Consider the following 11,483-nt stretch of genomic DNA (forward strand, 5'->3'; position numbering starts at 1 on the left):
CACCTTCCTCTCCCAGCGTGTTCTGGCTGACACGTCTCCCCGTCCTGCGCTGTTATTGCCATCAGTTGTGTTTTGGAGAGGATGGTGAAGGGGGAGCAGGGCAGGATGAAGGTAAGGGTGGCGCAGCAGGGACAGTCGCCTGAAGATCCGGGGCTTTGCCCAGCGCTGCCAAGTCAGGAGCTGGTGCTCCAATGGCCAGACCCCCCCCAGCTCGCTCTGCCAAGCAGCTTTTCTGGAGTGCCTGCGGCAAAGCCCGGGCTGGGAAGTCATTTCTGCTCTCAGCTCCTCTGTCCCGCAGGGGCTGCTGCAGCCAGGGCGTGCTGGGTGGGATGGAAACCTGCAAAGGTCTCTTGCAAGCAGCCGTGGAAGATTTTAATCTGATGTCACTGACATAATATTGGGTGCTTGAGAACCTTTGTTTGATGGAGCAAACAGGTTTCTAATCCTCTGTGTAGGAAACTCCGCTCTACGCCGAGGAACCTGGCCTGGGGCATGAACCGGTCCAACCTGCCATGGAGGAGCTTTACTGTGACAGTAAAAGACAGTTTGATTGCCGGTGGAAACGTTGCCTACAGTGGAAGGATTAATGACTAATCACGGTTTCATTAATTCTAGAGCTTTCACTTTCAGCAAGGAGTTCATCTAATGATAGCATCAACTAATTACCTAGAGAGGTATCAACTAATTACCCGAGAGATCAGCACCATCTCCTGTGCTCGGCAGAAAATTGAGGCTCTTGGGCAAGTCTGGAGGGGCAGGAAAAGGTCCTGATCCCTGTAAGGTCAGACCCTGCGCTATGGGATGCCCGGGAGAAGGGAGGAGCCAGCGCTCAGGGGTTGCAGTAGGGCGAAAGTAGTTTCTGATTTGGGATGGAAAGTCTCACTGCAGAGGAAAGAGAAGGAAATGCAGTTTCATGGCAATAAACACGGCATTTATTCAGCTGAAATCAGCATCAATCTGAGAAGACGCAGAGCGGCTGTGTCGCGCTCAGGTTTAGCAATCTGCCTTTACAGAATCTGTTGACATAATTTTAAACATATGAAATGTTTTAATCAGGGTAAGATGTTTACATTTTAGAAGACAAATTGGGGGGGGGGGAAAAAGCTAAAATCTAGATGAAGTTTACAGTAGCCAGTCCCCCAAAATCTATAAATTAGTATAATTTTAAGCCTTTTCCGGAGAACTGACACTAACACTGAAGAGCCCTGCAAACTGCAGTTCCTGGTAGTCTTTATTTTCTGTTGGTTGTGTAATATTTGTATAAAATACTGCAGTGCTTTAAAAAAAAATATTTTCCTCAATGTCTGCGTTGTTGGCAGCTGCCCATCGCATGGAAGTGGTTGTGGTAATAGTGCAAAGATTTGCCTCCAGACAAGAGAAAATGCCAAACATAATTTATTAAAGAAACATTTTTTCTAGTACATGTAAACATTTTTCCTTCATTGGTGGACAAACAGGTCTGAAGACAGATGTCACCTGTCGTGTTAATGCACTTTTCTGGTGTTCAGGTGCGGGAAGTACACCCCGTACATGCCTTGTTGAACCTGATATAGATGCGACTTTCTTCTTAGGCAAAAGATGATCTGGTGGGAAAAAGAACAATGTTAATGGCAATAAATAAATAAAAGTCTTTACCCTTCCTTAGATGCCCTCAAACCATGTTGCCAGGTGGGGATGAATAAATCCCTCTGATTAAATACTTGCCTAAAGCTGCCTAGGCAGAGACTAGCACAACCCCCAGTTCTGAATCCGAGGTTTTTCCTCTTCTAAATCTTGCTGACTGTAACTTTCACTCCCGAACCTCTAAGGACGGTATCCCGTGTTCCCTGTGGATTTAGCTGTTCTCTTCTAGCTGGTGCTGAGCAAACGCAGCTGCTCTTGAAACAGTGCTGTTAAGGTGCTCTCCCCTGTCAAATGCCCAGCAGAGAGCAGACGCGGGCCTGCTCCTGCGTGCAGCCGGAGCCCTGCGAGGCTGCTGCACTCTGTTAAAAGCATTGAATACGACATTCTGAATGCGATTCCTGCGGGCTATTAGAAACGTAGTTTTCTGCACTCCCTTATCTACAACCTGATCCTTCTGCAGTCATTTGGACAGGGAAAAGGTTTAAATGCTGCAGGAGATCCCCCCCCCCCAATTCAACCTGCTCATCCCCTTGGCCTTACCTTTGGTTTTCTATTTTTCTCTCTCATTCATGATCCCGTGCTTCCCTTCCTAGAAATCTACTTTTAGGTGACTATAAATACCCTTCCCCAGCCTCCTGTGCACAAGTCCTAGCTTTCAAGCCGGCAGCAGCTGGAGGTGGGTTTGGCATGACCACGCGTGTCAGGTGCTGCTCCCGCTGGGCTGCTGGTGGATGTGGCCGAGTGTCCCTCCTGCAGGTCCCCGGGTGGCTCGGCCCTGCTGGAGCCAAGTTAGAAGTAGGGCGGCGAAGGGGCCACTTACCAGGAAGCATAACAAGAGGAGGAGAATGAAACCAATCAGGGTGAAAACGCAGATGAGGATAATTGCCCAGAACTGAAGCTCTGCAAAGGCAAAATAAGAGCACGTCAGTGTTTTTGGACTCCTGTATGTGGGACAGAGAGAGGGAGATCTTGCCCCGGTGAAGTTCGAAAGCGCTGCGTAGGTGAGGCAGAACTGCTGAAAGGCAGCATCTGGCCTTCTCTGGCTGCGGGGGAAACGTGCCCCGGCAATGGGAAGACAGGCGGGATGTACAGAAACTTTGGTAAAATGGAGCGAGGGTCCAAGGATCTACCTTTAAATGCCACCTCGGTGAGCGTCAGAGCCCTCCCGTGGTTTCAGGGATGTTCAGAGAGACAAAGTTCAGGTTTTTTGGAGAAGGGGACAGGGCTAAGGGTGTCAGTAAAAGCTGTAGTTAGTTTTGCCAGCATGTTTGTGGTGCTTGGAAAAGCAACAGTTCAGACTAATGATTTTTTTTTTTTTCCTCCTGTTTACTGTCAGTTCTGGGGTTGTGGCTAGTGCTGACAACACTGTAGCTGGATTTTTTGGTAAATACTGCAGTTATCAAAGTTTAGTGGTGCCAGAGCTCCAAAAAAGCTTTCCAAATTGTATTGCTTTTGCCTGTCCTTCACTTCCATTTGCCTCAGGGTGGCTGGCTCTGATGGTACCTGTTCTTTGCTGCCAGGCTACCAAGAGCCCTGGATTTCTGGGCTGTTGCACGGGTCTAGTCGCCGTTTCGAGGTATGTGATGTTAACTTGCTACAGTTCAAGTATTCAGTGGCTGTGGGGTCGATCCCTCCCTAAAAGCACTTACCAGATCTTCCGGACTCCTGTTCATCTGTCTCGACTGGAGAGTAACCTGGAAATAAAGGGTGGGACAGGTGAGAAAGAGCGCTCTAGAGGTGACTAAAACACAACTAACAAACACGCATAGACTCATGGAATGGTTGGGGTTGCAAGGGACCTTAAAGATGATGGAGTTCCAACCCCCCTGCCCTGGGCAGGGACACCTCCCACCAGCCCAGGCTGCTCTGAGCCCCGTCCAACCTGTCCCTGAACCCCTCCGGGGATGGGGCAGCCGCGACCTCCCGCAGAGTCAGGGCAGGAGCTCTCACCTTCAACAACCAGGCTCTGCTCTTCCAGCTCGTAGCTGGGGCCCAGCTTGGTGAACCCGTGCGTCAGGCGTTTCAGCTCCTCGTACACCTCTTGCTTTTGTAAAATCCTCAAGAAGGGGTCCAGTGTGAATTTGCAGGTGGAGGTGACACTTGTGTAAGCTTTCCCACGGACAGGCCTGGGGGATGACAGCCAGAATCATCATTATGGGAGAAGGAGAGGAGCCAGGGGGGGAAAGGTAGAGCTGAACAGAGGCAGAGAGAGGGATTCAGAATCAGGCTCGGGTTTTACAGATGTCTAAGTGATGGGATCAGGGTTTTTTTTATTAGCATGGGATCAGTTTTTTGCAGTTTATGCTAGATGAAACTGGAACTCATGCAGCCTTGTGAAATCCATCCCCTGATTTAATCCCAGGCAAGGCATTTCTACGAGGTAAATCAGCTCAGCTTCTTGTGTTCCTCCAAAGAAGTGTTGGAGAAGGACACACGGAAGTAGATTTTGTTCTCAGGCTGGTCAGTTTGGATGAGTTTTAGCTCCTTCGGTATTTGTTTTACTCTGGAGTTGTTTATGCACGAAAACAGCTTTGCTAGCATGGAAACGAAACCACCTCTCATTTGGACAGAAACCTTTTGTGGCGAAGGCAAAACTGAGAGTGAATGAAGGTGCCTATGTGTCATCCTGAGCACAAAGGCTGGCAATGAGGCATAAACGCCATCCTGCGGCTTCGAATGCCTTCTCTGCTAACTGCTCTTTTGGGGACCCAAGAAAAAACACTTTTGGAGCAGGACTTACCCAAAGCTCTCAACAGTACACCCAGCGAAGTAGTCCTTCAGGCTGCTAGTTCGGAATACGTCAAGCTGGTGGGAAGAGACAAAATAGTGGAAAACTGAGTAAATTTCATACATCTTTGATCTGGACAGGGAAATCAAGTTATTGCTGTTATGTTTTACCCCTTTCTCAATTTTCTCTTTGTGCTCTCGGTACATCGGTGACCCGGAGTCCTGCAGCTCTGGGGAGTAGGGCAGGTTGGAGATTCTGAAGTTTAATCTGAAGTTTTCTTTCCCAGACTTGAGGGGTGTTTTGTGAGTTGCTGCCTCAATCGCTAGTTCCAAGCCTGGAAATTTAGAGGAAAAGTCAGTACAAATTCCAGGAGAGAGAAACAGAGGCTCTTCTGCCAAGCAGCACTGATCTGCAGGCTTTTAGCTGGGGAAACTTGAAGTCTTAACGGATTAACAGAACTTGCATTTGGGTTTGATGACAAATTCCCAGTCTTCCCTTTGAATCAGTCCTTCAGCAATGTACTAGGCCACTTATTTCTTTGGGAAGCTGTACATTTGAAAAAAGCTAAAAGCCTGTTTAAATGCTTGAAGTTGTGCTGAATAGTTACCCTTTCATTTTCTTATTATTGAACATCAAGACCTTAAGCCACTGAGGACTAAAGAGCTACACTGAGCCAGGCTGAATGCGGCAAAGGACTTGTCCAACTCTGACCTGAGTTCAGTGATTCAACTTGATGACGTCGCTGTATTTCCACACACCCACAAGGCCCCCAAACACAGCTTCTGATAGAGCAGAAGTTGGGGAATTCCGTGGATGCCATGGCCGAGCGGGTTGGTCTGGGTGGAAACCGGGCAGCTGTGGTTTGAGCTCTACATACCGTCTACTGCGAATCCTTGCAGCTGGTAACTGCTTCCCAGCCATAGTCCCGTTGCATTTGAAGTCCCGTCTTGAAAAGTCCTTTCAACCACGGCCCTGTTGATGCTGGGCTCTGGCTGGAAGAAGCAGTTGCAGTCGACCACTATGGATCCCCTCCTGTGGACAGAGAAACAGAGGTTCTGAGATAAATAGGCTGATGATCATAAAACTTCTTCGTGTGGGAAAGGGTTTCCTGAAGGGTTCCTGCTATTCTGTTAAGAGTTTTAAGCTAAGGTGATGCTATTCAGAGATGTGGAACAGGCTGCTTTGGGAGCTTCCTTTGGCCAGGGACAGCAAATGCAATACCACGAGCTCTTCTCTCTGCAAACTTCAGTTTTACTGCACACATACAATGAACGATCAGCACTTTTTTAAAAAGCTTTCACCCTGTGTGAGGGTCCCTTGCCCAAGGCTCTTCCCATCTAGAGAGGGACACTCCAGCTACGCCTGGAGCCCACTTTTCAAACCTCGTGGAGCCCAAGCGGGGAGGAGGAGAGTGGAGGTTGCAGGATCACCATTTGGTCCTCATTAAGAGCTAAGATTGCTGATGGTAATTACCGGGATATTCAGAGACCTAAGAGTGCCTTGCAGAAATCCTGACTGAGCCTTAGAGAAATGTCGGTCCCTACGAAGTCAGGAAAAATTCAAACATGAATTCTGGGAAGCCTGGGAAAGGGCTTCTCAGGGCATGAGGCAAATAATTCCCAACGTGAGAATGGAGGGGAGGAATTCTGCAGAGGACGGTGGCACTTGGCCATTAGGGAATGGTGCCAGGGTGTGGCAACCTTTCAAACAAAATCAGGTTGTGTCACAGACCTCAGCCCGGTGATACTGCAGTTCAGGAACTGGTCTCGCAGGTTGCTCTGACGGTACAGTTGATTCATCTGAAATAAAAATGTCATGTTAAATATTAATGAGCTCTGGGCCTCGTGGTAGATGCTTTAGGGCAGCAGAAGGCCCTCTAACTTTGGACGTAGACCAGATTATTTTGGGGGGGCTAGTTGGATTTCGTGGGAGTTCGTTTTCACTTCAGAATATGCCTTCTGGTGGTGGAGTCTGACTTCCAGCGTGGCAAGCCTTTCTGTCTTATCTGAGCAAGCTGCCCGCGTTAAACAGCACGATCTGCTGACTGACAGCTGTCACCTTCAGCCACACGTCACAGGGCAGCCTCGGAACTCCAAGTACGGAATGTTATGGCTTCATCTAAAAAGCAAAGCCTACCTAATTAGGGCTTTATTGGGTTGATATGTTGGCAGATTGGTGCTGAAGATTCTCGGCAATGAATTGTGTATGTGCTGACCTCTCAGCTGGCAGAGGTTTGTCTGCACCTCTGGAGATGGGACTGAAGTGCTGAGTGAGTGTGCATTTAACGGACGACCTAAACCTCTTTCGTGTTTAAAATGTGTTTAAAAACCCCCCACGTTTTTGTAGCGCACATCTTTGGAAATAATTTCTTAGGATCACATGTAAAATAACAAAACCAAAAGTGATTCAAAGGCCAGTCTCATCTTTTTAGATTCTAGAACTTTTTGTTCTCAAATGCTGATTATTTTTTTTTTTTTAATTAAAAAGCCTATGGCAAGTAGATCAGCAAAATTCACCTGGTGCAGATGTGACGGTATTTGAGCTGCATCTCCTTACCTTGTTACCGATGCTTTCCACTGCTGCTTTGTACTCCGGAGACTGTGGGTCTGGGTTAGTTAGATTTTCATTGACTATCCTAAAGCTCAGTCTGTAGCCCAGTTTGGCTGGAGCTTCAGTCACAACAGGCTTTCTGGTGTTAGCTGTGTCTGTGAGGGGGAAACCTAAACGAAAAAGGTAGAGTGCATTGATTTTTTTACATCAGATCTTTCTGTACCCCAAAAGTAATATAGGAACCGAATCCCTGTTCAGCTTATATATGGTTTAAGGGACGGAAATGCTTCTAGAATGGCAATATCATGCTGGATTGGTTTTGTTATAGTATCAAACCCTACAGAATACCAGCAAGCCAAAGGTGAAGTTCACTGGTGCTCAAGCCCTGCTGCAGTGGAAGAATGAGAAGTGATCTCCGGGTGATCCCAAAATTACATCTTGATACTGGTCACGGATGCTTACCGTTGACGTACAGGCTGTTCCTCTCCAGGCTGTAGTGCCCTAGTTTGGTGACACCGTTTGTCATGGTGCTCAGCTCCTGATGAACCTTTTCTCTGTCAAACGTGGCAAGGCTGTCATTGGTTTTGTAGCTGCAGACAGCGTCTACGCCTGTGTTATCCCTGTCTCTCCCAGACCTAAGGAAAAATGTCAGACATGTTCTTCAGGCCGCTGCTGACGCTTACAGAACAAACACCCTCTGTAACTTGTATGCCCAGGAACAACAGGCACTGAAAGCTGTCGGTGCAATTGGGCACTGACACGTCTTTCAGCAGATTCTCAAGAATATTGTGGCAATGACATTTAGATACGGAAAGGTTACCATTTAGATACCAGCAAGAAAATCATGAACGCACAGGGAGGTGTCACTGGCTTCTGTTTTCTGACATCAGAACATCTATTGTGACTTACCCAAATTTAAGGTGTATAAAAGCAGATAAAGAAACAGTTCATTCAGGAATCTTACCGAAATCTCATCACTTTGCATCCTGTGTAGGCAGAGCTTATGCTGCTGCTTTTGAAAAGAGGGTCAATCTATCAGAAAAAAAAAAAAAGTACAACTGAGAACTTGAAAGCATGTCCTGAGTTTAACGTGGGCAGATTAAGATCCCCACCGTAACACAAAACGGGCAGAACCAAAGCCAGACTTACGTAATGGTTGATAATTTTCACTGTGGAAATGAATTTGCGGGAACTTGGTGTCTCCAGATCCGCAGTGTAGCGGAGGTTGGTCAAGGTGAAATTCAGTGTGAAATGCCTGGATGTTGGGCTTGGTGCGGTAGTTATGCTCAGAGCTATAAGCAAAGGGGAGAAGGATTAGGATCTTGCGATACAAAAAGCTATCCTCACTTTCAAAGCCATTCCCAACGCCAGCACACTTCAAGGCTACTCTGGAGAATCTCTTCCCCTCTTGTTTTTTTTGGAGTGTACCACTCCTTTGATAGCTTTCTCTGGAATGAGTTTGGCAAAACACTTACATGATCTCTCAAGTGGTTCGTTGTAACCTGGAAAGGAAAGGCAAGAGAAACCTTACGTAAGAGAACTGTGCACTTAAGAGAATGAAAGAAGAGGGGGATGATTACATGGATGGCTTGGGAATGAATCATCAGAACCTGTCCCCAAGGGTGTGAATCTATTAAACAAACAACCTACTGCTTAAGCACAACAAGGCGCTTTCATAATAGCGAAGGCTACAGTGAGAAAATAGATATGCTGCTGTTTAAATTAAATACTGGTGGGATAGAAATCAGGTGAAATGCTCATACGCAGGCGAGTGACTGAGGTCAAGGCTAAAGTTAAGTCACTCTTCCATGTAATAGAGAAATTAAAATCTTCAAAAATGTCCATGTGAAGTTGTTCTTGGAAGCATAGGCTGCATCTTATGCACATAAGTTATGCAGTAAACTTCAGTGGGACCACCTTTTTCTTAAGGTCAATATTTTTTTTTTGCTACGTTGATGTGCTCCCTGATGCCCAAGGTAGCCCCAAACTGCCCTAGTGCCTGGAGGAATGAGCAAATCAAGCACTTGCCATTGATATAGAGGCTCTTGTTGTCCAGGTCATAGATTCCTAACTGGGTGATGCCATTTGTCATGCTCCTTAGCTCTTGGTAAACCTCAGCTTGGTCAAACTTGGGCACTTGGGAGCCGTTTCCATAGTTGCAGATGGCGTCTACTCCTGTGTTATCCCCGTTCCTCACTGACCTGAGGAATTGAATATCATGAAGGTTCTGTTAGTTATTCCAAAAATCTGTGGTGTTTTTTTTTTTTTCTGATGTGATTAAAAAAAAAAAACCAAACCCAAAACCAACACAACCCAAAACATTGCGAATCTGCCCATAGTTCTCAGAGATGAACTGCAGAAACTACTGAGATATGGTACTACAAAGAAAAAGGCTTTGTAAGACAAGGACTATACAAAAGCACATGGAACCTTTATTATAATGATACTGACTTCTCGAAAAAGGAACTCGTATTAGTTGTTTAAGTGTCAGTGAAACATAAGGAAACCCATATGCTAAAGTTCGAAGTTAATCATCTTTCAGCTACGTCGCTCACCTGAATCCTATCACTTTGCAGCCAGTGAAACGGGGGCCGATGCTGCTCTTCTGAAGCAGGGGCTGAATCTGGCAAGGAAAGGTCTTTGTGAGTACGGGGAAACCCAAAATACCGGGTGATTTCAGTGCAAAACAATGTGACTGTGGCTTACGTAATGTTGCATTATTTTCTTAGTAGAATTGAATCTAGCAGAACTTGGTGTCCCCAGGTCTGTCGTGAACCTGAGGTTGGTTATTGTGAAGTTGAGTGTGAATTGCTCTGGTTTTGGTCCTGGGCTTTGGGTGGGGGTTGACTTCCCTGCTGTGAGACAGGACAAAAGTTACACCCATAAAGTAAGAATCTTCATATGACACAGTATTGTTACTGTTTTACCTTTGTTTAGAGCAGGAAAACACATGAACATGCTGGCGCATTTCGGATACTTTGTAATCTTATGAGCGTTTCCAAATCAGGGAAACAAAATCAACTTCTGCATTTGAGGAGCTTTAATGTGTATCTGTTTTTAAATACACTCACCTGACAGACTGTGTGGTTCGTTGTAATCTGAAAAAGAAATGAACAAATATTAGGAAAATAATCCAAGAAGGTCTTGGGAGGACTAGGCACATGTTTTGTTTTGTTTTTTTAATTACAAAAGATTCAGGATCATGATCACTAAATTGTAACTTAGTAACTTAAATTAAATCTAAACTAAATTACACGACTGTGTTAACTTAGTGACTACGATTTTTTTGCCCTCTACTTTTTGTTATCTGTTTTAAGAGGTGTGCTTGATCCTCTTCTCATTCCAAAAGACTCTGTGTCAACATAAGGAGTGGTGCCTTGAGGCGGTCTCGGTACCGTTAACGTAGAGGCTCTGGCTGTTAAGGCTGTAGTGTCCCAGCTCGGTGATGCCATTTGTCATATTGCTCAGTTCGCAGTAAATTGTCTCTCTGCTGAACTTGGGACCTGAAGGCTCATCTCTGTAGCTGCAGATGGCATCTACTCCCGTATCATCCCGGTCCTTCTTTGACCTAGGGAATGAGGCATCGTTTTAGGATGTTTTGGTCATTATTGAGAAGTCTGTCTTCACTTTTAGAAGATCAAAGACGCATATAGGAAAACGACGAAGTGACATTACATTAATGTGTTGGATGCTGGGAAATGGGAAACAACTTCTTAAGAAGAAAGTAATGCGGACTTTTCCCAGACATGACTCTTACCTGAATGTCATTACTTTGCAGCCAAGATAAGCGGGGCCAATGCTGCTTTTTTGCAGTAAAGGATCAACCTAGAAATTTAATAATAACACTTAAGTAAAATGTCGTGGCAAAGGTAAGAGATTAGAGATATTAAAAGAACTGTGCCTGAGCAGGGCATCATTTTGCCGGACTCACATAATGGTACATGACTTTTTCTGTTGACTTGAATCTTTTAGAATTTGGCGTCGCCAGATCTGCAGTGAACTGGAGGTTGGTTATAGTGAAATTCAGCGTGAAGTTCCTCACTGCTGGTGCCAGAGGTTCTGTTCCTTGACCAACAGCTGTAATGAACAAGGCAAATTATTGCTTGAAAATACAGTTTGTGATCGTCATCCCTAGAGGAAACGCTAAAAGAAAATACTCGGGTATTCTAGCTGGCTTCAGGGTCATAGCAGTTGCAGTTCCCTAACAGGCTCCCAGTTCCTTTTAACATTGTTTTATAAGTCTAGCAGTGCTCTTGGTTGGTTAGTCAACCTTCTTTTTTGGCTATTGCTAACTAGAAAATCTTCTTGCCCTTTCAATTGCTCTTTAAAGGTACTTACCTAGTCCAGGCTGCAGTTCATTATAACCTGTGAGGGGAAGAAAAAGGACAGTATTTGAGAAACTGGCTTACAATTTGGAAGGTCTGGCACACAGTGGAATGCAGAACTTGAATCACTTTTGTCTGAGAGATCCTGTGTAAACGTTTACCAAGAAGGACTGATTTGATGGCTGTCTAGGCATAAACGTACATTCATACCGCTGTATGTTGTTGGCAAGGTGCTGCTTTTCTTAGATAGTAGCGCA

The 11,483-nt window shown here is 45.7% G+C and overlaps 1 protein-coding gene and 1 long non-coding RNA gene across 2 annotated transcripts; both read right to left on the reverse strand.

Moving 5' to 3' along the window:
* Nucleotides 1-1,484: 1,484 nt before the first annotated feature.
* Nucleotides 1,485-10,669, reverse strand: LOC134526486 (mucin-16-like). The gene is made up of 19 exons (XM_063358407.1): nucleotides 10,659-10,669; nucleotides 10,297-10,469; nucleotides 9,973-9,999; nucleotides 9,608-9,756; nucleotides 9,457-9,524; nucleotides 8,930-9,102; nucleotides 8,377-8,403; nucleotides 8,051-8,193; nucleotides 7,866-7,933; nucleotides 7,364-7,536; nucleotides 6,908-7,071; nucleotides 6,083-6,150; nucleotides 5,229-5,383; nucleotides 4,522-4,685; nucleotides 4,364-4,428; nucleotides 3,574-3,749; nucleotides 3,273-3,317; nucleotides 2,444-2,523; nucleotides 1,485-1,583 (listed from the first exon to the last, which is right to left on the reverse strand). Exons 1-19 carry the CDS (start codon nucleotides 10,667-10,669, stop codon nucleotides 1,485-1,487), a joined length of 2,028 nt encoding a protein of 675 aa, XP_063214477.1.
* Nucleotides 10,670-10,679: 10 nt separating this feature from the next.
* On the reverse strand, nucleotides 10,680-11,267 carry LOC134526376 (uncharacterized). The gene is made up of 3 exons (XR_010073950.1): nucleotides 11,240-11,267; nucleotides 10,833-10,978; nucleotides 10,680-10,726 (listed from the first exon to the last, which is right to left on the reverse strand). It is a non-coding gene; the product is annotated as an uncharacterized LOC134526376 (long non-coding RNA).
* Between the last annotated feature and the right edge of the window lie 216 nt (nucleotides 11,268-11,483).

The sequence above is a fragment of the Chroicocephalus ridibundus genome, chromosome 22 (assembly GCF_963924245.1).
Source record: "Chroicocephalus ridibundus chromosome 22, bChrRid1.1, whole genome shotgun sequence".
In the NCBI taxonomy this organism is placed as follows: Eukaryota; Metazoa; Chordata; class Aves; order Charadriiformes; family Laridae; genus Chroicocephalus; species Chroicocephalus ridibundus.